The sequence below is a fragment of the Poecilia formosa genome, unplaced genomic scaffold (assembly GCF_000485575.1).
Source record: "Poecilia formosa unplaced genomic scaffold, Poecilia_formosa-5.1.2 Scaffold241, whole genome shotgun sequence".
Lineage (NCBI taxonomy): Eukaryota > Metazoa > Chordata > Actinopteri > Cyprinodontiformes > Poeciliidae > Poecilia > Poecilia formosa.
In genome coordinates, this window is record NW_006800180.1 from 630395 (window position 1) to 658104 (window position 27710).

General features: G+C 38.3%; 1 protein-coding gene across 4 annotated transcripts; it reads right to left on the reverse strand.

Annotated features, from left to right (window-relative positions):
* Positions 1–422: 422 nt before the first annotated feature.
* Positions 423–26774, reverse strand: loxl3b (lysyl oxidase-like 3b). Of its 4 annotated transcripts, none has more exons than XM_016680426.1 (16): positions 26487–26774; positions 20972–21304; positions 20194–20357; positions 17712–17929; positions 14169–14228; positions 11954–12010; positions 11533–11740; positions 10457–10637; positions 8958–9112; positions 6082–6237; positions 4553–4712; positions 3724–3967; positions 3117–3232; positions 2445–2581; positions 1653–1764; positions 423–1563 (listed from the first exon to the last, which is right to left on the reverse strand). In XM_016680426.1, the coding sequence occupies exons 2-16, from the start codon at positions 21297–21299 to the stop codon at positions 1484–1486; spliced, it is 2376 nt and encodes a 791-aa protein (XP_016535912.1). In that variant the 5' UTR covers positions 21300–21304; positions 26487–26774; the 3' UTR covers positions 423–1483. The 4 variants fall into 4 exon arrangements, with proteins under 4 accessions (XP_016535912.1, XP_007569586.1, XP_007569588.1 ...); XM_007569524.2 differs by lacking the exon at positions 6082–6237 and adding an exon at positions 7670–7840 and having other exon boundaries at positions 26487–26771; XM_007569526.2 differs by lacking the exons at positions 11954–12010; positions 14169–14228 and adding an exon at positions 7670–7840 and having other exon boundaries at positions 26487–26773.
* Between the last annotated feature and the right edge of the window lie 936 nt (positions 26775–27710).

A 27710-nucleotide genomic window follows, 5' to 3' on the forward strand; every position in this document is an offset into this window, starting at 1 on the left:
CAAGAGGCGCTCTACGACCTCAAACCAACACGGACTCACATGCTAATCTTCCATCTGGCTAGGTTAGCATGTTTATGGGATGAGGATGATCTGAGGTAACCCTCCAGAAACCTGCCTCAGCCTCTGAGCAAATAACACCTTTAATCCCAAGTAGTCAATGAGAACGGGACTAGAAACTCTTTCATTTTGTATTGTAGAAGATTAGACGAATCTGAACTGGATTAGAATTACTTCTATTACAACTGGTGGATAATAAGACCGCTGCTTCATATATACTGGAGTTAGTAATCTGGTGTGAAGCTGTGCACACGGTTAATATGATTGGTAAGAGAGGTTAATTGGATTGCCCCTCCATGGTCACTGAAGACTAGGATTATCAGTGGATTGGGATGAACCCATAAACACCAGAGGAAGACACAGAGTCAGAACATCACTCATGTTTAATCACATTCCGAGATCTGAAGATGAGGTTAAAACGGGAAACTGATTATATTAAAAAAAATAAATAAATAAATGCAGAATTATCATTCAATTGAGCTTTATTTGATGCAACAGGTGCGGTTATATCAGCAATACATACACACATCTTCAGGTTTTTTTTCTGCTAATGCAGAGGAACGTCTGTGATTACGAGGCTGAGCTAAACCCAGCCTGGAACGACGCACAGCTTTGAACTGGAGAGAAAACTTGCTGATAAACGCAAACTGGAAATAAATACATTCACAAAATATTGCAGCAGTTCTAACATACAAGAAGCTCAAATTTGCAAAGCCAAAACTGGGATGGGAGACAGAAAGCCTGGATGTTGCATTTTGCATTTAAATCACCATTTACTGATCAAATTGTAGCAAAAATGCTTATTGGAGTAAAACAACAATAGTTGTACAGTAGATACAGTTTGGTGATAAAACTGCATCTTGGTAAATTTGTTCCCTTCCTGGGGTTACAGTGCCTTGAAAAAGAAGTTCTACCATTTAAATTTTTTTTTGTTGAAACCACAAACAACCAGTTTGTTGAGTTTGGAAGGAGCTAAAATACCTCTGTATCTTAGCTCCTTCCATCTTTCCAGAAAGTGTATCTATGAGGTTTTGCATCATGTTTTGGTTGCTTAAGACAAACTAAATATGAGTTTATTGGGTTCCATGTTTGGACTCTGCATACTAAAGGCAAATAAATCTGGTTATACGTTTAAAACCAAAACATTAAAGCTTCATTCAGGCCTTGCAACTAAAACATTCAATAGAGGACTGCACATTGTGTCAAACATCGACTGTAAAACTATAAAATCTGAATTTGTAAAAAAAAAAAAAAAAAAAGGAAGTACAAACTCACATTAAACTAGAGGACATAATCATAACCACTTGAATTTTCAAGTATAAAAACAACTATGAAGGAATAATATAGGGATTCATGTAAGCACCTGAAAACAAAAAGAAATACAGAGGCGTATTTTTATTCATCCATCCCACAATGGAGGCGGCGTCTACAGTTGGGAGATCCTGTTGTTTATCTGTCCGGGGTATTTCTCAAATCTTTTCTCTGCCTCCTCACTGAATGCGTCGCCTGGAAGACATTAGAAAGGTGGCAGCTTTAGTGAATTTCAACATGTTTTACGCCAAGTTTGGACAGTTTGGCCGCTCCTGAGTGGTTACCGATGTGACAATTGTGGAGCCAAATCCTGTGTCCGTCGTATTTGCAGTTGCATTTCATGCCGTTGTTTGTGAAGTCGCTCTCAGCCACTTCGTAATTCGGATTGATCACGACCTGAGCGGGTGAGAAAAGCAGAGATAGATGATGACGACTGGCTACTCTGAATTAATCAATCAAAGGTTTCAACTTTTAAAATTCATCTCAACGTCATTGAGAGATTGTTGTAGAAAGATCCTGAACTATAACAACCATGTCATGTTGAATGAGACAACAGCTTAGACTTCAAGTACCGTCTACAGTAGGGGTGCAACAATTGCATTTTTCTGGCTGAATACCTGATCTTTAAAAAAGATCCTTACCGATGTCAATTTTTTGATTTTCAGACCTTTGCAGAGGTAGATAAGATCACTGGATAAGATCGGTTTCACATGAAAGTATCGGCTGACTGTCGATCACCCAAAATTAAAGAGCCAATTTATCAACCAGTTGATTTATAGGTGCATAGTGACCCTTCACACTGTATTGACACCACTTTCAATATCACACAAAATCTGGAGGTTCCCAAAGGTTTAATACTCTGTCCTCTATTTTTAACCCCTATTTCAAATAGCCTGGCAGGAACTGGCCTGGTAGCAGCAGCTGATGAGTTGATGGTTTGTGACCAGTGTGCAACTCTGTCTCTTAGTTATCAGAGAATTTGAAGGAAGAAAGATCTGGCTACAAGCCAGCGATACAACATGGTCACGCCGGCGCCTGGCCGGCTGCGTGCTCCAAATGAAACCCCACACACTCACCTGCATGATGTAGTTTCCAGGTTTGACGTCTGTGATGTCAAGCCACTGGCAGTCAATGTCGTGGCGGTACAAGTCCCAGCAACCGACCGTGATGCCCTGATCGCCGAAGTTGGCGCACTCGTATCGTTTCGAAACACCTGATCGACACGGATAAAGCGTGGGAGGAAAGATATCAACTGAACGCTCGCGGCTCACCCAAACTATTCACACCGTTGGCAGATTTAGGTTTAATCAGGATGTTTCTTCAGACTGGAAGTGATATCAATGTTGTGGATCCAAAGAGTTAATTGAAAATCTTTGGATGGAAGATTGTGGCTCAGTGGGTAGGTAGAGTTATTGTCTTCTAATCGGAACGTTGTGGGTCTGATTTCATTTCCTCTTGCCACATGTTGGTACCAATCAGTTAATAAAGTGCTTTGGGTTGTCAAAAGGACTGGAAAAGCTCCATTCACCACTGATGGAGCTGAACCAGCTTTAACACTTAGAGCTCATCACAGAACACAAGCAAAGGAACTGAGAAGGACATAAATTGTTCACATGAATGGAATACAAATAAATAAGTATCTGCATCATTTCCAGTCATAAGCAAAGTTCTTCGCTGGGTGACAATGATAATTTATTTATTTATTTTTTTCAGATTGTAACCTCGTCTAGTCAAAGCATGAGACTGACCTTCTTGACATTCTGTGTCCTCCAAGCAGAAGCTGGCTTTGTGGCCCTCTGCCACTTTGCTGCCGTTGGCGTTCAGCAGGTCATAGTGGGTGAAGACGTCCATGCTGTGATAGTGGCTGAGTGAAAAGTCGGAGCGGCACAAATTAGACCAAATCGTCCACTTTAGGGTCAACATAATGTTGAAAGTTGTGGTATTTTGTTGCTACGTTGCTCTATTCTTTTCTGAAACTTGCAGCAGTTAATGAACTAGTTGAAGCTCTGACAAAAATATTCACTTTTTTACATTTTCTGTCATGTTACAACCACAAATGTCAAGGTAGAAAAGAGATGAAAGGTTTTCCAATCACTTCACAAGCAAAGAAACAGAAAAATCTGTCACATTATTGAGCCCACGGGTAGAAACTTTGATTAGGCCATTCTAACACATGAGTAAGCGCAGATCCAGTTCATCCCACTAAAAGTGGCTGTTTTTGTTTCTTTTCTTCCTTCAAAAGATATTTTAACCGACCACAAAAACACAAAGTAATAATAATATGTTTGCTCTGTCATATTTTTCATTGTTTCCTGCTCGTTTTGTCTTCATATCCAACTTTACGTTGTACGTTACCCGTGACAGGCGTGCCACACCCATGAGTGGCGCCCGGCTTTGGGCTTGAAGTCGGCCCGGCCGACATTGTGGATCTGGGAGGAGAAGCGGAGCAGCCGCCGGTGTCCGTACGGCCAGTTGGCTTTGGCCGCAGACTTGGACAGGCAGTCCTCCTCGGCGGCGCAGTAGAGCATGTGCAGAGGACGGTCCTCGATGTAGACCGTCTGCTCCACCAGGGAGGCGTTCAGGACGAGGTCGGAGGCGGCTGGACGCACAGGGGGCAACAGAGACTGGGCTGAGGGGTTGTCTCATCTCAACATTTCATACTAAAGCATATATATGTGGATAAATGAGAAATACTTTTAAAAAGAAATGTGCGTGAATTGTTGTGGAAGATACTTCCTGTTGTATTTTTACTCAAGCAAAAGTAAAAAGGTATTTAGAAAAAAGGCTAATCAAGTACTGACTAACTGATCAAAACACGAACAATTTAATATCTAAAAATTACATCAGACGGACCAAAACCTAAAGTTATGTGGAACTTTTCATATTTTAAGGACCAAAATGAAAATAATTCATTGAATAATTACAAGATAACAAAATGAGGCAAAAGAAAAAAAAATCAAAATGAAACTTATGAAACTTTGACAAAAACTACAAGTTTGTGGTGAATTAATGGTTAAAATAAGTTTGTTCTTTATTTAATAATGTTACCAACATCATAAAATTAATCAAGTCAAAGTAAAAAGTACCGCGTTAGTAAAAATACTCCTGAAAGTGATTAAAAGTTACTCCAGTAAATGTAACTCGTTACTGCCCCCTTCTGGCTGATTCTGGGGCTTTAACTCACTTTCTGAGCAGATGACTCCTGCTGAAAACTTTGCGGCTGCTTTCTGGCAGTTGACGGTTTTGTGATGTTGGCACTGGCTCAGAGCCATCTCACTTCCTGTGCACTTCACGCCGCTCATCACCATCTCTGTGACGTTGCTGCTGTCCCAGTACCAGGTTTCCTTACCGGCGGTTCAACAAAAACCATAACACAGAAACGAACAAACAAAAGAAAGAGAGAGAAACGGTGCATGGTGATCAGGACAGATTCACATGCGGCGCCTCAGAGTTCAGGTTTTATGTGGCTGCTCTGTAAACCAGATGTGCAGGACTTGGCTGCTGACTGGAGACAAAATGTTCAAGACAACCTTCAGCTGGAAAAAATGCTTCAATTTAAAATAACGCTAAAGACGCTAATAAATACCCAATAAACCAAATACCGATTCAATATTTACTCAAATACAAAAGCCACATCGCTTCATTTAATTAAGTTGTTTATGTACGACACAACCACATGCATTAAGGTATTACACTGGGATTTCCGTTGATATTATGTCTATTATGTTGAATTTACGTTTATATCTAATATTCTTCTGTCCGTTCTATTTTGTTCTAGATCAAGTGATTGGGGAAAACAAAATGAGAAAGTGAGGAGGGAAAACCAAACTTCACCCACTTCCACAGTAAAGAGCGTGAGCATAAACGGCTAGCTACGTGACGACAGTCGATAACCAAAACGTCAACACAGAAGTCAAACTTTATCGAACTGGAAGTTTACAAAACAGTCAGAATTAGCACTTCAAAATTTATCTGGAAAAATTCATTTATTGGAAGCTAATTGCACTAAACGTCTTCAAAGTTAGCAAAAACGCTAAAGCGCTAAGCTAAAACTGAGCTCTGCTGTTAGCACATCAGATGGCGCCCCCCACTGTCACTTGTTAGTCTTTGCATGAACTAAAACTAAAGTGGTACAAAGACATGGCCGCACAAAGACCTGCTTTCTTATGTTGGTTTGTCATAAGAGTTTTTTTTTTTATATTGACATTCGTATTGTAAAAGTTTGGAAGTGGTCTGAATATATATTTGTTGAGGTGATGTATCATATACTTCTGTGCTTTGGATTTATTTTGGGGATTAAGAAAGTCAAATGATTTTAACTTAAGAATCAGAAGATTCAAGTATTTTTTTTCACAATGCCCAGAATTATGCTTTTTAATTGTTATTGTGACTGACCTTATATCTCAATTAAACAACTAAAACATTCATTTTTAACTTACTAGTTCTGTTTTTTGTGAAAGACTCTCATAACCTCTACTGTAATCATCCCTCATATAAAATAATTTCCAAATATTTGAGTTGTTTACTCCAATCCTCATCAACTAATTGGTGCAAATTTTTACCTTTCAATCAATTTAGCATAATCAGATGTGAAAAATAATGAGCTATCGTTGCTAAGTGTTTTAGCTTGCTTGCTTATCTCATCTAGTGGGGGGTGAAACGGCTTCAAACATTTTTTTCTAGCTGTGGCACACTTTTTCAGCTCCTACTCACGGTGACGGCGTGCATGGCGTAGCCGAGCCCTAGCTGCCTGCAGGCCACCAAGGCCTCCTTCGTCGTCCAGCCTGTGCTGCACACTGTGCCCCACTTGGACCCAACCTGAACCTCCACCCGGCCTTCGTAGCTGCTTCGGCCGCCTGCTATCCGGATCTGCGGAAGCGTCCTGCTGGGAGTCAGACGGGGGACACGCTTCCTGTCCTGTCTGCGACCCGTCTAAACTACAGACTACCCGGTGTTTATATGGAGTCAATGGAAAATGTGCTGGTTAGTCTTCCGAGGCCGAGAGGATCGGCGTGGTTTCCACATGAGGTCACAGTGGTGAGCAGCTCTGACTTTGATTAGAAGCTCTGCATGGGGATATTTTTAGCTCTTCCACATGGAACAGGCCTGTGGCGACTATGTAAATATTCCATGTCCAGAAAGATGTATATTGCATATGCATAATTATAATAATACTGTATAGAACCATAAACATATTTGCTAAAACTGGGACCATGTTGTTGTTTGTTGTGAGAAGCTCCTCTCTGAGGTACTATTGCTGTTTAAAGAAATGCCCCAAAACAACCAATCAGAGACAGGAGGAGGGTCTTAGCGCTGTCAATCAACCTCATGTATGCCCTGCTAAATATGCTAATGGTGGAGAAACTATTTACTGTCACAGAAAAACCATTTATTTGTTGTCATTGGTGGCTATGCTAACTAGCCTTAGCATTAGCGTAGCAGCGAGCTATGTGATTGACAGCACTAAGGCCCACCTCCTTTCTCTGATTGGTTGTTTCTACTCAGGACTACGAAAAGGCAGAGGAACTCGAGTTTTTCACCGGTTTTCTGTCTCATGCCATATTGTCGCGACATGGTGACAATTTCAACAACTATGTAAAAAAATATTTCTTATAAAAGTCACATACTGAAGCTTTAATAATGAAAATATATATCTTTTAAAAACTACATTTATTTCTCATTTGAATTAAGCAAAACCTCTTGATGTAATTAAATGAGTCACAGTGTCGTATATTTGACTGTGCAGTAAATCCACAGACATCAGTAGCGGCTAACCCACAACATTAGATTCCCAGACATTGTTACGTGACGGTAAACACACTGCAGTCGCTGCTGCCAAACAGGCTGCAGTCAGACCTCAGAGTCAGGCAGAAATTATGCTTTTTTTTTTTCTTCGAACAGAAGCAGAAAGTTTACACACCCTCAACGTGGCCGTGGATGTCAGATACGTTTTAGCTCCTTAAGGATAGATTTGAACAGTTCTTTTTGCGTGGTGGAAGAATTCTGCAAGAAACTACCTCAATACATTTAAAAAAACAAGAAGAGAGTCCTAATGTTTCAAATTATTGTGCATAGTCTCAAAATTTTATACATACAGGTCCAATTATATTAGGTTAAATGTTATGTTCCTCAGTAAAATGTTGACTAACCACACTGTCACGGATATTCAGGAAGGAAGAACGCACCATAACATAAAAAAACCTGCCCATCTGACAGTACATTACATTTGCATATGCAATATAAACCAAAAGAAAGCAAACATTTGCTTTGCAGCAGCAAATTGTCTTTGTTAATAACCTACTTGCAGGCCCTGGTTAGCGTAGCCCAAACCCAGCTGCCTGCAGGCTACCATGGCCTCCCTGGTGGTCCAGGTCTCACCACAGATCAGACCCCAGCTCTCCGTCCCGTTAGTGTCAGAGCTCAGCACCTCCACGCGGCCCTCAAAGCGGCTCCGTCCACCTGTGATCCGGATCTGTGCGAGACCAAGGGGTTAGGCTACATGCTGCAAAGCAGAGCGCAGACACAGACGAAGCAGATTCCTCAGAAATCCTCCTGAAACTAAAGGAAGCTCTGGGTTTGGTCAGAAATATTTCTGTATGTTTTGTGTAAAAGCTCAAAGTTACAACTGAAGATTAGATTTTTGTTCATTTCACCGACAAAAGGGGAAATTTTATGGAGTATTTACACAAAACATTTGTGTCACTATTTACTGGAGACCAGGTTAATAAGAAACATGAAGCTGTGCAAGTATAAATACTTCATGTTGAAAATTAAGTACTGTTAAAAATGCCTTCGCTAATACATTACCTTAAGATATGTTTTTCTAGGAGCATAATTTGGAAAAAGTTGAAATATTAGTAAGTTACAGATGTGAGTTGTTTTTTTTTTAAGTTAGCTAACAACAGTTAGCTCCTGCAGCTAACTAACTAATTAACTAGCTCTTGCAGTTAGCTAACTAGCTAACTAGCTTTTGCAGTTAGCTAACTAGTTAACTAGCTCAGTAGCTGCTGCTGTTAGCTTTGCATCTCACATTTCTGTAACAACAGATGAATGTTAGAGTAACAAATCTATGTACAAGTACATCTAAAAAACATGGAATATTGTGAAAATGTATATTTTTTGTGACTTCAGAAGCTGAATTCATATATTACCAGAGTCATAGAGACACACCCCAATCAGCAAATTAGACATTTCTAATTGATCTAAAGTAACATTCAAATGTTCTGAGACACTGAATTTTGGGTTTTATCTGTTCTCCATGGTCAACAAGACAAAAAGGCTGTAAATATTTCTCTCTACATGTAATAAATCTATTTAGGTTTCACATTCTGAAAGGTGGCAATTATTGAACTTTTTCATAATATTAAAGTTTTCTTTAAGATGTACTTGGTAATAAACACAAATGAATGCACTAAAAGGAATGGGAAGAAGAGATATTTCAGATGTTTTTCCATTTCACTGTTCTATAAAAATCTAAAACAACTAAAAAAAAAACTCAGTAAGTCATTTTTTACTTGCTAATATAAAACCAAACAATGTGACGTGAAGCATCCAAACATGAACATGTGGGTTAGACGGTTCGGTCTGACCGAGTTCTCCAGGCCCATGTACGGGATGTTGCAGCGAACGGCGGCGTCCTCCATGTGCTGGCAATCCTCCGCCGTGATGTTTTTAAACGGGCAGTTCCAGATCGACTTCTCGTTCCCGACACACTTCACCTCGTTCATGTAGATCGGACCCATTCCTGGGAAAAGAGCTCTGAGGTCAGACCAGCTCAAGGAGCAAGGGGAAATTATACTTTGCTTTAAAACATGACAATATCTGATGTCAATGTATCTGTTTTTGTTTTGGGCGTTTGACCAGCATAATGTGTAATAATTGTGAAGCAGGGAAGAAAGGATGCATAGTTTCAAAATAAAAGTCTGATTGGTTAGCATTTTTGCTAATACACTTTTACTTAAATATCTCTAAGCGTAAATGCAGTGCAACAAATAACCAGCATGCCACCTAATTATTACTCTTATATTTTTGATTAATTTACATTCAGACAATATAGAGAAAAAATACTTTAGAGCCATAAAGGATTTAAGCTAGACAATAGACTCTAAACCAGCTGAGAAAGAATGAATTATATTAAAGCAAAAATAATGTGAGAATGGCACAGTCAAAGTCTAGCCCTAAATTTAACTGAGGATCTATGATGAGACTTCAAAATTCATGTTCACACAATCTGTATGAAATTAAGTTATTTTATAAAGATAAAAAAAAGCTTCATTTTTTTTAATGTCGTTTCAAAAATGGTAATCAAAAAACAACTTTTTGGTGTAAAATAAATAAAAACAGAAACAAAATACCTGCAGCTGTTATTGCATGTTAAAGTGGATCTGCAAACCCTGGACTCACTCACTTCTCAAGAACATTTAGAAAATGATGTATTATTTTTCATCCACTTCATACCTTGTGTTTTTTGTGTTGGTCTGTAAAGGAAAAATCCCTGCAAGATACAATGAATATTGCAATAAAATAAAAAGTCTCAGGTGTTAGAATTGTTCCGCAGGGCATTGTCCATCAGCCATAAATGGAGGGATTCACTGGATGTACCAAGAAGGAATTCTGGACTTTTAGCATGTTTGCGTCACTAGCATCCATGAATGGCCGTCCTTCAGCGGCTCGAGCTTCTGACCTCCATTAAAAATATCTCGGACACGTCCAGGCAGCGTTTGGTCAGACGTTAGTCCGACCACAGCACTTCCCCTAACAGATCCAACTTTCTCTGAGAAGGGAGCTACTTCCTGGTGTTTCCGAGAACTGCTGCTGAAAAGACGGCCTGTTTTCTTCCATAGCAGAGTTTCTGGCCTGTTCGCCCAAAACACCTTATTGAGGAAAGACCTAGATTATAATTACACACATTTCCACATGTAGAGCTCAATGTTTTCCTGTGCAGCATCACTAGATGTTTTTGTTTGCGAATGTTTCCACCGAGAAATGATGTGAGATAGTTCTTAAAGGGCCGGTATCATGTGTTTTTCAGGCACTTAATTATAACACAAACAAATAATGTTACCTTCAGTTGCTCATCGGTGCTCACCTTGTCCCATGCGGGCTCCCGTCAGAGCTTCCTTGGCGCTGCCGAACCCCAGCTCCCGGCACACGACGCTGGCGGACAGCAGGCTCCAGCGGTCGTCGCACACCGTCCCCCACTCGTTGTCTTTGAGCACTTCCACCCGGCCTTCCCCCAGCCTGGCACCGCCCTTCAGCCTCACGTTGCTCTGACAACGACATGGAAACGCGTTTCTGTGAACATGGAGCCATTTGGCACATCCTGACCGTTTAGTTTAGACGACAATACTGTCGCTGCGGTACAACACTTTACAAAAACATTCATATTCCTGAATATTTCTGCATTTTGTCATGAAATACCTGCAAACTTTAATTGACCACATCGCTTAATAGTGAAACAAAAGGAAGATGATGCACTTAATAAATAAAAATCTAAAAAATATAGTATGGTGTGTATTTGTACTCATCCTTCCTGAATCAGAACTTTTGGGAGACTTTTTCTCTACCAGCTTTATAAATCTGAAAAATGAATTCAGGTGACAGGATGGAGAGGAACTGACTGTAGGTTTAGTTCAGTTTAATTTGATTCAGTTCAAATCATTTCAGCTTCATTTAATTTAGTTTGATTCAGTTCCATTCAGTTCAATTCTGCTCTATTGAAAATTACTTTATCTCAAAGGGAAATTAAATGTAACTCATTTCATTCAAGTTTCCTCAGAAAGTTCTTGAGGTGTTGATGCTGTAGCAGTCCATCTAACCACAAATCAAAAGAAGCCTCTGACTGAAGACACCGTTGCTGTCATGAAATGCTAACAGCTCAACATCTGGGCAGCAGAGACGATAACCCACAGCAACAAGTTCTGGACGACATCATCAGTTGTTGGAAAGTTCTGCTAATCCACCTCATTTGCTTTTGCTGCTCCTCATTAAATCTCTAGCTTATATAATTTCTGACATACTGCCAAAACTTTTTGGTCTCATCTGTTCAGAGAACTGTCCACACAAAATACAAGATAAATATATTGAAGTTGTAGCGAAACAAAATGTGAAGAAAAAAAAAACATCCTTCATTTAGCCGGCTTCTGTTCCTGAGGATTCTCTTACCGAGACTTTAACTTTCTTTTTCAGAGAGCTGTTCTGCATGAACAGCGGGCCGGGCATGCAGCTCACGACGACGGGCATGCCGCCGGCGCAGGTCGCAGTGGCGTTGGGCCTGCTGAACTCTAGGGGGCAGGCCGCCAGGTGGACCTCTGACCCCAAACACGCCACAGAGCGGAGCAGGTACAGGTTCTTCTGCCGCTCCAGGTACAACCTGAGGGAGGCAGACGGAATATGGACAAAAACATTTTTTAAAATATGTTGGCAAAAACAAACCAAGATGAAGTGAGATAGAAAACGCTCAAACATATAAAGAGGATAGTAGTAGTCTTTCCAAAAGGTCATTTTTATACATTCATCTTTTTTTTGCAAGGTGATATATTTTGTTTTAGACACCATCTATCTACCAAATGTTTCCTCAGATTACCTTTTCCTTTGGTTGCTCTGTTTAGACATAGAGCTAGCTTTAGCTTTGGATGGTTGCCTGTAAGGTAAAAATGGGTGAGTCTGCACAGAAATCATGACAACAACCAATCAGAAAGCAGAACTAGAATCAAAAACATGAACATGACCAAAGGAAAGTATATGGACATCTTTCTATTATTGTGGTTGGCAGTGAAGTGGAGGCACTGACTGTATGGTTGGTGAGTCCATATACTACTAGGGCTTTGGTTCTAAACATGCAATAAGGAAAAAGTGAAATATTCTGAATGCAGCTCTACTTTGTCAATGTGAACATAAAGTTCCAGCGTTTGACTTGTATAGATTTGCTTTCTACAGAGTGTTGATGGGTTCTTCAGCCATGTTTGTACAGAGCATTAGTGAGAGGCTCATAATAAATCCTAGATTATAGATTTTAATCTGGTCAAGAGCCAAATCAGGTAGAACCTGCACAACGCAAAACCATGTCAAAGGAAAACGTCTGATTCTGTGTTAATATGCAGAACCAAAACAAAAACACAATGAAACAATAAAAAAAAATCAAATAGAGTCAATAATTTAGTTTTATAAACTAATTAATCACTTTTGTCTGAACTTAAAAATGATTCATCTTGAAAAAAACTAATTAAGATTAAAATGTACCAAACAAACTGAATTCAAACATAAAGTTTACATTTTTAATACTTCTGAAAATGTTATTTAACATAGGGTGGCGTCTGCTTTCATGACTTCAACTCAGACATTTAGTAAAAAAAAAACTAAAATTTATATTTTATCAGAAATTCATGTTTTTCTTGTTTTTCTCCGTTTTGTGCTCTGGTAACTTGTTCCTACTTTCCCAGTAGAAAATGGAAATGGATGGATGAATAAATTGGGTTGAGTGGACAGCCTTTATCCTCTTTTGAAAGCCGTGGAAAAAAATATGTACAGTTAATTCTGAGAAACATCAGATTAAAATTCAAAAATAAAAAAATAATAATTTAAGAAAATCTTAATTTTCATCCAATTTTCCTACATGAAGATGTGGCTCTAAAAAAATCTAATATAAATAAAAAGGACAAATTATTTCAGTTTATCCTTAAAAGCTTAAAATGTCACATTTCCTTTTTTCAGCTTCAGGTTTTATATTTCTAGGTTACCTTTAGATTTTCCAAGTTCAAGTCTCTTTTTTTCCAACTTTAAAGCAACAAACAATTATCAAAGTGAGCAAACATTATGGCTTTTATTAATCTCCATATTGGTCTCATCTCCTGAGGCTCAGCTAATCAAAAACAAACTCTAGAAATTATTTGCAGATTCTACCAAATGGAGCTCTTGTTATCCTGACCCAAAGACCTGCAAGTCATTTAGCTGAAGAACCCAGCAGCTCCTCATTACAGCCAGTCATACGGATGAAAGGCATCTCCAGCTCCTGTTTAATAAAAAGCTCTATTGAGTGAAAGAATATGACAATATATTTGCAGGCAGAACACAGACAGGCACAGTCATGGACGAAACCTTGCAGAAATTGGGTGATGAAAAAAAAAAAATCACCCAACTATTTTGGTTGCATTTAATATCATAAAATGTGTTTAGAGGGGCAGTATTATGCATTTCCAGCCACATAGTGACATTTAATAGCACAAAAAAAATACCTTCAGTTGTTATAAAAATGCTATCTATATCAAATATGACTTTGATATTTAATGGCTTGAAATTGGGGTTCTGTCTCTTTAAGAAGCTCCTACTCTTTCTGAAGCTTTGTCTTCCGAAAGAGTAGGATAGCTTGGAAACTGAAGCTAAGAGGAGGAGCTTTGTCCTCAAAGGCGGAGCTAGGTCCACCAAGGTGTTTTGCACAGCTGAGTGGTTGCCATGGAAATTAAAGCATGAAAGAATCAAAGCAACACTCCAGCTATGCTTCTGATGAGGGAATAACATTATGAGATGGTATAAAACTCAAAAAAACATAATACTGCCCCTTTAAAGCAGAAATAGTTGAGGTCAGAAAATGTAAATAATATATTTTTGTAAGTTGACTGATCCCTATCTGTGTGACCAAAAAAAAAAACATGTAAGGAAACAAAAAAAAAGTTTCCCTGAATGGGAAGATTCAGAAAGCAAGAAGGAGGAACAGATGACTATTATCTAGAACTAAATGATTGTTTTCTAAGCCAACAGGAAACCCATTGGCAACAGCGACAGGCATTCCTGCTACAGTGTACCTTCCAGCAGCTGAGACCTTTGGACTGGAGGCCTTCTCAGCAGCTCGCTTTGTCAGACGTCTGCAACAGCGAGACAGTCGGATTCCATCACACACAGCAGAGAAACTACACGCAAACACTCACTTTAACTGTCAGGGTTCGTTCTTCTTACACACACCGTCTGTGTCCTACAACGCCGAGCGGCGAGGAGCATTTCTGACATTCCACAGGTCTCCGGTAGATCGCGTTACAGCACGCGCAGAGGGCCAATAAGTTTGTTTAAAAGAAAAAAAAATGTGAAACTGAAAAAAAAATAATAAATTGTTTTGGGACTGGATAAAAACCTGATTTGGAACTGTAAAATGTTCAAAACTACTTTTCAGATTTAAGGGTATTTTGTTAAGCTTCAATTTTCTTTTTTTCTGAACAAAGTTTATGGCCAAATTTAGCTCCATATCAACTCTTACTCAGAATTACAGAGCTGCTCCTCTTACAGTTTTTTTTTCTTTTTCGGTTGCTTTTCTCATTTGGAGCATCTGACCCCCTCCAGACCCCTGGCTGCTCCCGAGAGCCTCACACATGGCTGGGAGAAAACGTGAGCCCCTCCTGCTGCTCTTTGTGAAGGCCTGAACTCTAGAGCAGCCAGGAATGTGTGTCCTAGATCAGGACGGACCGGATGGAAAAAGAAACTAACTAAAACAAATGAAAACTGAAATTGAGAAAACACTTTCCTTAACTGAAATAAATTAAAACGTTAATGAGGAAAACTAACTAAAACACACTTAAAATGTAGATGTAATATCCTTTGTTTTCATGTTTATGAATCTATTTATTAGTGTTTTGAATTGCTGTGAAGTTTCCGCCCCACACAAGCCGTTTACGTCAGCTGTTGACATAAGCTAGTCTGCAAAACGACGACTGAAAAAGTTGGGAGAAAACTCCAGAGTCTGTTGGTTGTTCAACATTTTTTGAAAACGGAAACTTCTGTTGAGTATTTATTACCAGTCAGTGAATATATAATCACAATATTATATATTGTGATTATATATATATATCACAATATATATAATTCTGCACCTAAAAATTTACCAAAGTATGAACAAATTAAAACTACTACTAATAAAACCTAAATGAAAAAATATTTCACAAATAACTAATGAAAACAAGCAAACTCACTGTAAAACCTAACTAAGACTAACTGAATTAGCAAAAGTCAGCAAAATAAAACTAAACTAAAATGATAACCCAAAACTATCATAACCCTGGTATGGACTTTGAAAACATTTCTCTTTTTTTGGGGTTACCATGACAATCACTGAAACTGAAAACACAGAGAGAAAAAAGAAAGTTAAAGCCAAGCTGTTATTAATCTTTTTGACATTTTTTTAGAAAGATTCACCAAAGTGTCACAGTTCTGATGGGCCCACATATAATGTACAATTATAAAATTAATATGAATGTTTTAGTCAAATGTTAGAATACAAATCATTCATCTCACTTTACACCATGCAGGCACACTATCTGCTCTGGTGAAGATTCAATCAACTCCACATGCCGAGTACCCAAAGTGGCTCCAACTGCAGGCAGCCTGGCCTACTTTCTGATTCATTTAGCAAATATTTATATGTACCATCAATTCCAGTGTTGAGCCGATCCTTTAACGTGGAAGAACATTTTTAAAAAGAGATAAAGTTCCCCATTTTGATAAAGCAAAACACTGAAATTCTACAAACTTCATTTCAGCGCCTGCAATTTATAAAAACTAAAAACATCACACATACTTCAAAGATGTTCAGGCTCACATAATAAACTCTTCAATACAAAAATAAAAATAGCAAAACAGGAAGCAGGTTAGTAATTATTCTCCAGCGACAATAGAGGCCAAGAAGATGTATTAAAGCATCATCTCTTTCAAAAAGAAAAACGTAAACATACAGAAAGTGTACAACACAGAAAGCTCAGGAAAACTAACTTCTGCCATGAGAGCCGTCGTCACTTGAGACTTTTGGCCGACACATCCGCCTCCACATTCTCCACTTGCTGACAAACAAAAGAGCTCCAGACTGTGGCTTAGTCAAAGGAAAGAAACCGTGTTTCTGGATGTCTGACTCTGAGAGGAATGATAGTGTCACACAAACGTCCCCAAACATCATTACGACTAAAAGGCTCTTTCTGTCTATTCTGTTTTGATAAGTCAGCGGAAATGGCTGACAAATTCAATGGGTAACTATGATAATCAAATATGATGTCAGTATTGACCACAAATGGCTTTCAATACAACGGTTTTATTTATTTATTTTTTATCTAATCTCAACTGTCAAAAACATTCAGAAGAATCCGACCATGTGATTATTTGCTATTAATTAAAGATTAAGCCAAAATCAATACTGTGTGTGGAAAAACATTTAGCATCATTTCATGTTTCTGTATGGTTTCTGAAGCAGCAGCGACTGATTATGAGAAACAGTGACCACTTCCAAAGAAATACCCTTCCACATCCTCAGAGAAGAAATCACTGCTGCCCACCAAGCTTCCATGTGCTTCCAAGACATTTACAAACTAATTAAAGCCTATTATTCTTGGAGGTTTTTCCACGTGGGGAAAAGTTTTATGACAGTCACTAATGTTGCCAGGAGCAAATGTCCCAGAAAATTCTCTCCAACGTGTGTAAAGTGAGCAATGAGGTTCTACATGACCAAATGAGAGTGCTAAATGTAAAACCTCATGATAGAAGATTTAGAAAAAGACTCAACGTTCATCTTGATTTTTTAGAAGGGGTGTCAGAGGTTGTCGATGATAACAAAGAAAATTTAAGACTGAGAAGTTGAATATTAAACTACGAGATTTCAAACAGATGTAACAAATAAACAAATAATAATAATGAAGATGCTTAAAAAAAAAAAACATTCCAGAGAGAAATGCACAGACTTTAATCTCAGAAATGTGAATTCTGAGTTAAAAGTAAGAATTTTGAAATTAAAGTTAGAATTCTAAGAAAAAGTAGAAATTCTGAGATTAAAGTTTGAATTCTTGTTTTCCCCCCAGTGGTCCCATCCTCACCTGTAGAAATGTGAGATAATCTGTTATGATAAAGAACCAAAGTGTTGCAATGTCCTAGTCAAAGTCCAGACCAAATGCTCTGGTGAAACCTGAATTCAGTTGTTTACACAACAAACGTCTGCAAACCGAAGCAACATGGCTCAGAAGAGAAGGCCGACATTCCTTCACACTGATGAAATGCTGGAGTTTATTTGGCTTTTCCACTCACAGCTTTTCAATTTTAACCAACATGACGCCTCAAAAACTGTGGAATCTGTAGGTTCACATAATTTTAGATTACAAACGTTTATTACCCAACAAGGCCAGATTATTGTCAATATGTCCTGATGCAAGAAAACGAAAATATGGGAGGGTGTACTTTCTTTTTCCCGTGACTTTGTCTATTTATCTAAGGTGTGACATCTTCGTAAAAAAAGAACAAAACAAAAACACAATTTCAGTGTAAACCTTCCTACCTCACCACAGAGTGGAGCTCCAAAGGTTCTACTTGGGCCCGTTTCTTACTTGTAGAAGTTCTTGTTGACCTTCCGTTCATGCGGGAATCCCAGCATGCCGCAGACCACGCGGGTGTTCTTGACGGTCCATCCCACGTCACAGATCTGAGCCCAGCCGTCCTTGTGCTTGACCTCCACTACGCCCTCGGTGATGGGCAGCTTCCTCCTGGCTGTGCCGACAACGGGCCGGAGCCGCACCTCCTCCACCTTCTTCTCGTCAACTTGAGCCTGGAAAGAACAAAAGATAAAAGATAAAAAAATAATAAAAAAAAACAGAAGAAGATTCAAGTCTAATTCAAAAATACTTTATTGAGCAGCAACGGGAAGTTGAATATTAAAGATTCAAAAATGACCGTCTGAATTAGAGATGCACCGATCCAATATTTATATCTGTACCGGCCCCGATATTTACAAAAATTCTACTTTGTGACCGAGACAATGTGGTCAAGCAATAAGGACAGATCTATTCAATCTAATTCTACACTTTGTGCTCTGAGCGACATCATGTTTTACTATTTATTTTACACTACAAATATAATTTCTAATTGCACTTTCTGAGCCATTTGACAGAAGATTTGTTGCAGTTTATTTTTACATGTTTGACCAACGTAGTCGTTTGTCAGCTTCAGTTTCTTTATTTATTTTACATTGGCTGCTCTATTCCTAATTATGGCCAACTGAACAAATTAAAGTTTTGTTGTTTTTCCATGTCTGATCAAGCTTGTGAAGCTATTGGCATATTTAAGTGTGCTGCACTGATGCAAAGCTATAACATTTATAATTCAGTGCATTTACCTCTTTGTTTAAGAAAAAGAAATGTTTTAAGTCAAGTCAGCGCAGTGCTTCTGCATCGGATTGGTATCGGCCGATACTATACCTCCGATATTGGTATCGGAAGTGAAAAAAAATAGATTGGTGCGTCCCTAGTCTGAATGATTAGATAACACAGGAAAGAAAATATACGTTTAAAGCATTTGAACAATTCGTTGTTCCATATGTTCATATTGCAACATCTACCAGATGTTCTCTGCCACGGCAAATAAAGAAACTGAATAAAACAGTTCAGCTCACTGTACATGTGAAAGCCAGCTTTGCAGTGAGTCACTTCCACTGGGGCTTTGTTTGGAAAAGAAATTGGCAGCAGTCAGAGATTAAAATCTGGTCACCATGTTTGACTGAAACACACTACAGGACAAAGTTTATGAAGATTAAAATGATAGTCCTTTAATGTTATGAAAATTTTTTTCTAATAATGCACAACAAAGAGGCATCTTGGAAGGATTAAGTGTGATTCTAGGATCCAGTCCAGATGTGTAACCAGACTGAACTGGTTCCAGCTGGACCACATGTGGCGTCCTGCCGGACTGGGATTCTCAGGCCGTACCAAACGGGTTAAGTTTTAACGTTTTCTTAAAAGCTGCTGAACTCCTTTAAAGCGAGTGCCTCACAAAAGTATCGCCAAGTGTCCAAAATGCATTAAACTTGATTCTATTTTTTTTTCTTCATACCATTAGAATGTTTATGTGGTAAACCCAAACAAAAAGCATGCGTAAAACCAAAGGCAACTAGCTGCAGTGGATTTTATTTAGAGAAATCAGAGTAAAGGGGGGAATCAATACAAATATAAACCACCATTTAAAATTTACACAGGTTAGTATTTTTTTAAAACAATGAATCGCTTTCCTTCCAATTCAGAATTAAATCAAATATGACTTAAAAGAAATTTTACTTCCCAGTTTAACGACTTATAATTGGGCCTCTGTCTCTAAAAACTGCTACTCTTTCTGAAACAGGAAGTCAAATGGCTCCTCTATTAACCCTTTAACGTTTTTACCAGCACTTCACTGAGATATAGCTCTTTAACGAACTGAGCAGATGCTCAGTTCCACCAGGTGTTTGCTAATTGCTGGTGGCTAGTCTGAAGGAGCTGAGTGGGGATGGGCTGCTCTGTGATGAGGAAGCTTGGTAGCTTGGAAACTGAAGCTAAGCGGAGGAGCTACGTCCTCGAAGGCGGAGCTAGGTTCACCCAGGCATTTTGCACAGATGAATGGTTGCCATGGAGATTAAAGGATTTCTCAAACATGCATGAAAGAATCAAAGTGACACTCCAGGTCGCTTTGATTTTTGATGAGGGAATAATAATAAAACATGATGTAAAGCTCAAAAAATGTCGATTGCACTTAATTCTGCCCCGTTAAAAGAAACACAGATAACAGAATTTGTGTTCAACATCTGAGAAAAAGTTAATTATTTAATAAGTCAAAACAAGTAAAGTAAGACACTGACGCATGTTATAACAATGTATTAGTAATACAAAACTGTACAGTAAAGGCATGTGGTAACCAGAGGACATACAGCCACAGAAGTAATGAATAAACAAATTTTTTCATGAACCATGGCAATATTTTTTTAAAAGCCTTTATGTGAAGTCACAACAGATCTCAATTACTCAAAGGAATAAGAGTTTTAGTTTTTTTTCTTAAGCAACTTACATCAATAATGTTTGAGTCCACAAAGCCAGGAATCCTCTCATCTTTGCAAACCACTCCAGCGTCTTCATCGTGAGTGCAGTCGCTGTTTCCCCATCCTCGAGACTTGCACAAGTCGATGCTCTTCTCTCCTCCGTTGCACAACACGTTGTCCAACCAGATCTTTCCTGTAAAGGAAGACGCTTACTTAGGCTCCAGGAAATTCTCAGTCCGGAGGATAAAAACAAATCCATACCTAGGTTGTTAATACATTTTGGATTCTATCTTTACTTTCTAACAAAAAAATCCTAAAATTGAAATTATTTCATAGCACAGTAAGTTTTTTTTCACATTAGATAGTACTTTTTAATGTTTTTTTTGTGTCTTTTATATATTTTCCATAGTGCCATTTTATAGCACAAACTAGTAACAGCTCCTTCAGACTAGCCAGCAGAAATTAGTAAACACCTGCTGGAACTGTTCACCTGCTGAGCTCGTTATAGGAGCTACTTCTCAGTGAAACGCTGGTAAACACTTTGTTAAAGAGTTAATAGAGGAGCCATGTTGTGATGACTTCCTGAAGGTGGAGTTTCAGAAAGAGTCAGAGATTCTTAAAGAGCAGAGGCCCAATTTCAAAACCTTAAATTAACCATATTTGACATATATGGCATTTTTATAACATCTGAAGGAAACAGATTTACCTTGTTGTGCTATAAAATGGCGCTGTGTGGCTGAAAACACATAACACTCTCTATATTTACTAACGATGAAGCCCCATGTGACTGAGTGAAGGGTTTCTGACCTTGTCCGTTGCCGTATTTGGCGCTGTGAGTCCACCCAGTGGCTGAGACGAAGCCCAGCTGTCGACAGAGGACGTTGGCGTTGGCTATAGAGAAGTCGTCGTCGCAGATGGTTCCCCACTCTCCCTTGTAGAAGAGCTCTATCCGGCCTTCGTTGTGTTTGCGGGGGTATCCGGCCAGGCGGACCTTCAGCTGTTGAGGGGCCGCGGACGGAGTCGGGGCCACACTGGCCCTGCTGGGCGCTGTGGTCTGGCTTAAACAACAAGGAAACCACAACCCAAACAGAAGGCTGACCGCTAACTGCCGCGTGTGCCTCGACTTCTCCATCATTTCAGCTGCAAACAAAGAGAAAAAAAAAAAACAAGGGTAGGGACAGATGTTTAACTCCAGGAAAATGTAAGAAGTAATTAACTCAGCCACAATTTACCTGTTTTTACCTACTCCTAAATTAAGAGTCTCTGTGGACATTTTTCAACAAATGCAAGGAGCTTAAGGTCAATTCCAAAAAGCCACAGCACTGCTGCTTAAACAAAAAAAAAATCATTAATAAATTATATAAAGAAACGCAATAAGAAATCATTTTAAAAAGAAGGTTACAGAAGAAGCAGGAACTTGGTCAGCACATGTGAGGGAGTTAATGTGAGTTGAGCTACTTTGGCATTTTAATTCGTACCATCTGGTCAGGCTTAACGTCAACAAATTGGGGGGCTAATCGCTACAAAAATTAATGCCTGTTTGCCTCATTTCATAACAATTCTTAGATAAGACTTTTTTTATTTTTATCCTTCGATACTTAAGATACCCAACAAAAATAGTCCTCCCCTTTAAACTTTACCACATTCTGTCATGTTACAAACAACAAATACCAGTGTATTTCATTATTTTTTAATTATTTTATTGGAATGTTCTGTTATTGACCAACATGAAGAAAATTGATATCTGGTTCTCAGAGATTTCTGGTGCATTTGTCGTCTCCTCCACATGAATCAAAACTATAGAGCCACTTTCAGTGGGAATCACAGAAATTAGTCTTTTAGAGTCCAGATGAACTTAAAATTATTCATACTTCATTGCAGATTTAGTTTTTATTCACTCAAAACATAAAACAAGGGATTTCTCACAAGATAAAAAGTCAATGTAGCAATTTAAAAAAGAAAGATAATGGTCAGTTTCTATTCACTTTAATAGAGGAGCCATGTTGTGATGACTTCCTGAAGGCGGAGTCACAGGAAGAGGAGGGGCTTTTTAAAGAGACAGAGGTCCAATTTCAAGCCACTAACCTATGAAGTTGAATTTATTTTAAGTTTTATTTGATATATTCAGCATTTCTTTGACAACTGAAGGTAACACGGTTACTTTATTGTGCTATGTGGCTGGAAAACACATAATACTGCCCCTTGAATTCACTTCAAAAATACTTTATTACTCCTAGAGGGAAATTAATTAATAATTAGGTGACTATTGCAGACAGATGATTAAACTATGCTTTAGTTTGGGGCAGTGGTTCCCAAACTTTTTCTTCTGCGCCCCCCCAGTGGTTTCCAAATATTTTTGGAAACCACTGGGGGGGCATCGACTTTTTTGGGGGCAAAATTAATGTACGTAGCTGAAAATAGACACCAACATTGGTAGCCTGCAGGGTACTTGTTAAGCTTAAGGTTCTGTATTGATATTAGCTAGTCATCTTTTAGCTAACATTACCTGCATCCAACAGCTTTACTCAACTCAGTCGGTTAGTTTGGAGGGAAAAACTGTGAAAAGTTCTTTGCGTTTTGCTGGTTTGCTCCCATGATCCTAACACACCTGTAGCTCCACACAGCAGCAGCAGGTCTCCTTCACAGGTGTAAACCCAGCGCGAGCATCGTAGCGCTCATGTTGCGTTTAAAGGCGGCTCGGAAAAACAGGTTACAACATGTTAACAACGGATTAAACAGCTGCTGATAAAAGTGACAGAGGACACAAATATGGGAAGTGTGGAAGCCTCTACTGTATCAAATTGACATAGGAATAACAGAGAGTTGGCCATTCTAAGGTAAAAACCCAGCGCATTCAGTGATCATGTTTTGTTTTGTTTTTTTTCATCCAGACGGCTTCCTGTGACCCCCCTGTAATGACACGGCGCCCCCCCTAGGGCACGCGCCCCACAGTTTGGGAACCTCTGGTTTGGGGTATCGGTAAAATTGGACTGAATTGAAATACACACCACAGTGTCTCAGATTTTAATTGTAAAAGAAAAACAAGAAAAAAAAAGAAAAGAAAATTGAAAACCATGAATTCTTCATAATTACAGATGACTTTGTGTCGGTTTATCATATAAAATCCTAACAGAAAATGACAAGATTGAAATAGTAACATCACAAGATGGGAAACAGTTTGAACAGTACAAATAATTTTGAAAACGGTTTTATTTTCATAAAAATGCAACACTTTCTTTCCATTGTGGTTCAAAATTCTTGAAATATTTCAAATTCAAAAGCACTTTATTGATCCCAAAGGGGAAATTAAATGTTGTAACTCATTAATTGAAATTCTTCAAAGAGTTATTGTAGATGTGATGTTGTCTGTATTGCAGTAAAATTAAAAATTCGAAGTTGAAGAAGCTTTGGAATTTTAGTGATTTATTTTTTTGTAACCTTTGCTTATTTTTTCTGTTTATTTACTGTTTTTGTCATTTACTCATTCATCTTCATTCATCTTCATTATCATAATTACTGTTTAATGACATCAATGTAATTTCTTGCTGTTTGGGCATTGATTATTGTGTAGAAAATCTGAAATAAATCACACTTCATAAAAAAAACAACAAAAAAAAACATATTTTTCCACAAAAAATATGTGGAAAGTCTTTAATCTGCTTTGATCCATGTTTGTATCTGCAGCTGGTTGTTTACTGGTCAACACACACAGGCCTCCTATTGATAACTAAACAAATTTTCGTGGCAGGAGTGTTCTTCAGGGATACAAATACTGTAGTGTGACATGTTTGTACAGGAACCACAGCGTGGGACTGAATACATGTTCTGAGTCCGATACATGAGTGTTTTTTTGGACGCACGTGTTTGACAAGCTTTTAATGGCAGAACCACAGGGGGGTCAGAGCTGCATGTCTAGAAACAGGTTCTGTAACCTGACCGACCGTCAAAGCAACAAAAAACAACAGTATGTTTTAGCCAGATCCTAGGCCCAAACAAACAAAGAATTTAATTGTTTCACTTTGCAGGCTGCGGTTTTGGCTTTCAAAAGCTTTCCTTGATCTATTTTTGCACATTATTTCTTTTATGTCTTGGCAAACTGGTCTGGACTCAGTTAGCACAAAAACACACCAGAATTATAAAGCTGACATATTATTGACATCTACTTTTGTACTAATAGAATCTCTTCATTTGTTTCCTATCAGCTCTGTGGAGGCTGAACACAGCGTTCGGTGGGAACTCTCTCACACATTTGTTCCTTTTTCTGTCTTAACCAAAACCAAAGTAGGTTCATGGCTATACCGGGTTCTGAATCACTGGAGTCACCAGAGTCCAGCAGGCAGAGCTCCGTTCTTCCACATGCAGCGCTGCATATTTACAGTTATTCCCATAATGATTTCCATCCCTCCTCGCAGCGAGCTGGGGGCCTCAGAGACACTCGATGGAGAATTTTAGATGTTATCGAAAAGGTTTGCAGTTTATAAAAAGCCTCACCTTGAACTTTTTCCACATTTGATACTGTTGCAGGTACAAACTTCAGAGAGTTTTGTAAGGCTTTTAAGAGACTAATTAATGAAAAGTAGTGACTTATTGTGATTTTTGTTCTTTTACAATGAACAATCTTAAGTGTGCATTTGTAGTCCTTTATTCTAATAGCCTTAAATAAAGTCCAGTGCAGCCACTTTAGATGAGAAACACTGTGGGCAATAGAAATAACCTTAAACGGACCACCCCACTGTAAAACAAGGAAGTGGCAGCATAATGCTGTGGGAATGCATCCCTTCAGCAGGGACAGGGAAGCTGGTTGGACTGAGTGGAAAAGTAGGAGGAGCTAAACACAAAGCTATCTTGGGAAAAAAAACAAAAACACTTTAGCTCAAAGCAAAGCCATTTGTTTGAACGGTCCAGCCAAAGTCCACAACTAAATCAAAATTTAAAAACTGAGACAAAACTTGGAATCTGCTGCCTTCCGGGCGCTCTCCATCCAAATGGTTAAGCTGTAGTTATTTGTTGGTGGCATGTCCCCAAAGGCCTGCAGCTGGAATTGAAGCAAAAACTGGTATTAAACCAAGATGCATGCCACACTCTTGAGATTTTTTTTGTTGTTTAGAAAAAGAAAACTCTGAAAACTTTCCCCTTCAACTCCAGAGTTATAAAAAACTAAGTAGTACATACGAACACTATGCTACACTGCATATTAAATATGAAAGTTGGACAAAGACAGAAAAGGTTTGAGGGGTGTAAATACTTTTGCAAGACATCATACAGATTAACAGAGATGTTGGCTGCAAATAGAAATTATCTTTCTGCAAGCTAAAAAACTTTTTATCTTTAAAAAAAACAAACTCTTAAGACATAAAAAACTGAAACACTCATGTGTTTGCACCATGATGTTGACCATGAATGTTCTAAACTGCATATTATAGGGCTGCAATTAATGATTATCTAATAATCGATTAATCAATTGGTTACTCTGATGGTTAATTGATTATTCTGACAATTAATCTGATTTTAAAATGGCCACATTCTGCAGAATGTTTCACTTAATCACATAAGCCATTTTATGCATTAGAAATGCATTTAAATATGCAACAAAAAAATCTATTGTTTTGTTAAATAAGAAAATAAAAATTTTACTGTCTAATATGCAATAACGTAGCAATTTCTTTAGCATAGACTTGATCATTTGTAGTAAAGGATGCATCTGTAACTAATAACATAAAGTAGACTTTATGATATTGACTAAATATCAATACGGCTGATCTGTTGATTATTTTTTCAATTAACTGGTTAATAATTGGATAGCAAAAGGGGCCAAAGAGAGTACTTTGAGCCAAATGAAGCTAAAAGTAGCCACTTGAGGAGTTTGGCATATAGCATATTTACAAACTATTTTTTTAATCTTAAATGGAAAATGTATATATTTTTTGTACAGTTTTGACTTAATTACCACTCAGAGTATGTTATTTGAGTTATTGATCACTCTTTTTTGAGTCTGTAGATACTCCACTTAACAATTAATCGGTTACCAAATTAGTTGACGATTATTTCAATAATCAATTGACACAATTAACCCGATTAATCGTTTCAGCTCTAGCATATTTATAACTTAGCATTTTTAACCTCTAGTACTTAGCATTTATCTGAAAACGAACATAAAAAGACCAGAAGAGTAAAGCTTCACTTTGCAAAGTGAAGAAAAAAATGCAATTTTTACAATACAGACAAATGATATAAGAAGAAAATGTACCCCCATTCACTTCTCTTAACGTATCCAGGTAGCTAAATCACGTTCAGCCGTCCAATAAGACCGTGTCTGTCTTACCTTGTGGTGCCAGTATTAAGGAGGTTATAGCGGTTCCAGTGGAGCGAGGGGTGCTGGCTGCTCAGTGTGTAGATCCTGAGCCCCCCTCCGCCAGATAAGTGATAAATAACTCTGGATTTCTTTCTAACTCATGTCCATCATCACCTATAGTCAGCAGGACAGCGACCCACTAGTTGCTCCGTGTGGCGACTCTTGTCGTTTATTTGCCAGCTGTGCTGCTTTCACCGAGGAGGAGGAGGAGGAGAAGTAGAAGGAGGAAGAGGAGGAAGAGGAGGATGGGACTCCACGGCTGCAAGGGGCTGGATTTATTCCCTGGAAAGACACTAACTCTTTTCACGTCTGGTTCTGCAACAACCCCCCCTCTCTCTCTTCCTTACGAAACGGTAAAAAGCTGAATTTTACTCGTTGCTCGGGCAGATGTGTACGTGTCTGATGAAGTACACGTGTGCTGAGAAAAGTTTCCAGCCACACACTAAATGTTCTTTTTTTCTTCTTCTTCATTTTCTGACAGCTGCCACATGTGTGGAAACTCTCATAACTCTTTTCTGTCCTTATCGCTAGAAGCCTCTTCCTGCGAAAGTTATCAATTTAAAAAATGTATTTCAAGTTCTCCATTATAACAGCAATTATAGTCATGTTCAATAAATTAGAATATGCTTTCTGGTGAGGATAATTTGACATATTAAAAGTGTTTAAGTTGGTACTTTTCATTAGACCCAAATTTCTGTATTATAAAGTGTTTTTTTTTATTTTTTATTTTTTATTTTTTTATTGGTCTGACGTACTACTCAAATTTTAAATGTCATGTTTTTATGAACTGCAAGCTGGAAAGTAATCACGATTAACAGAAATAAAGGCTGGAAAACATCAGTCTGTGTAATTAATCTATATAAATACGTTTCACTAAGTGATTGATAATCAGTCAATCAATCAATCAATCAATCAATCAATCAATCAATCAATCAATCAATCAATCAATCAAATGTATTTGTATATGGTAAACACTGATGCTGAGTAATGATACATATAGGCCCGATTACTTTTTTTTCTTCTTTGAAACAGACTAATAACTGCTGGTTTCAGGTCTTTCTCAAGCTGTACACTGAAGTGTTGCAAGAATCCCTTTTACTGTGTAATTATGTTCTTCCCACTTCCGTATTAAAGCCACAGATGTGCCCAGTGGGTACTTTATGTAATTTAGAAATTACTTTTGTCGTTTACAGC

Bases quoted from the DNA above. Each gene is read 5' to 3' on its own strand.
- loxl3b (XM_007569526.2), bottom strand. From the start codon at position 21,299: ATGATGGAGAAGTCGAGGCACACGCGGCAGTTAGCGGTCAGCCTTCTG. The intron at 20,358-20,971 runs GTCAGAAACCCT...CTTCCTTTACAG, and splicing joins CAAATACGGCAACGGACAAG to GAAAGATCTGGTTGGACAAC. The intron at 10,638-11,532 runs GTAAGAGAATCC...TGTCGTTGTCAG, and splicing joins AAAAGAAAGTTAAAGTCTCG to AGCAACGTGAGGCTGAAGGG.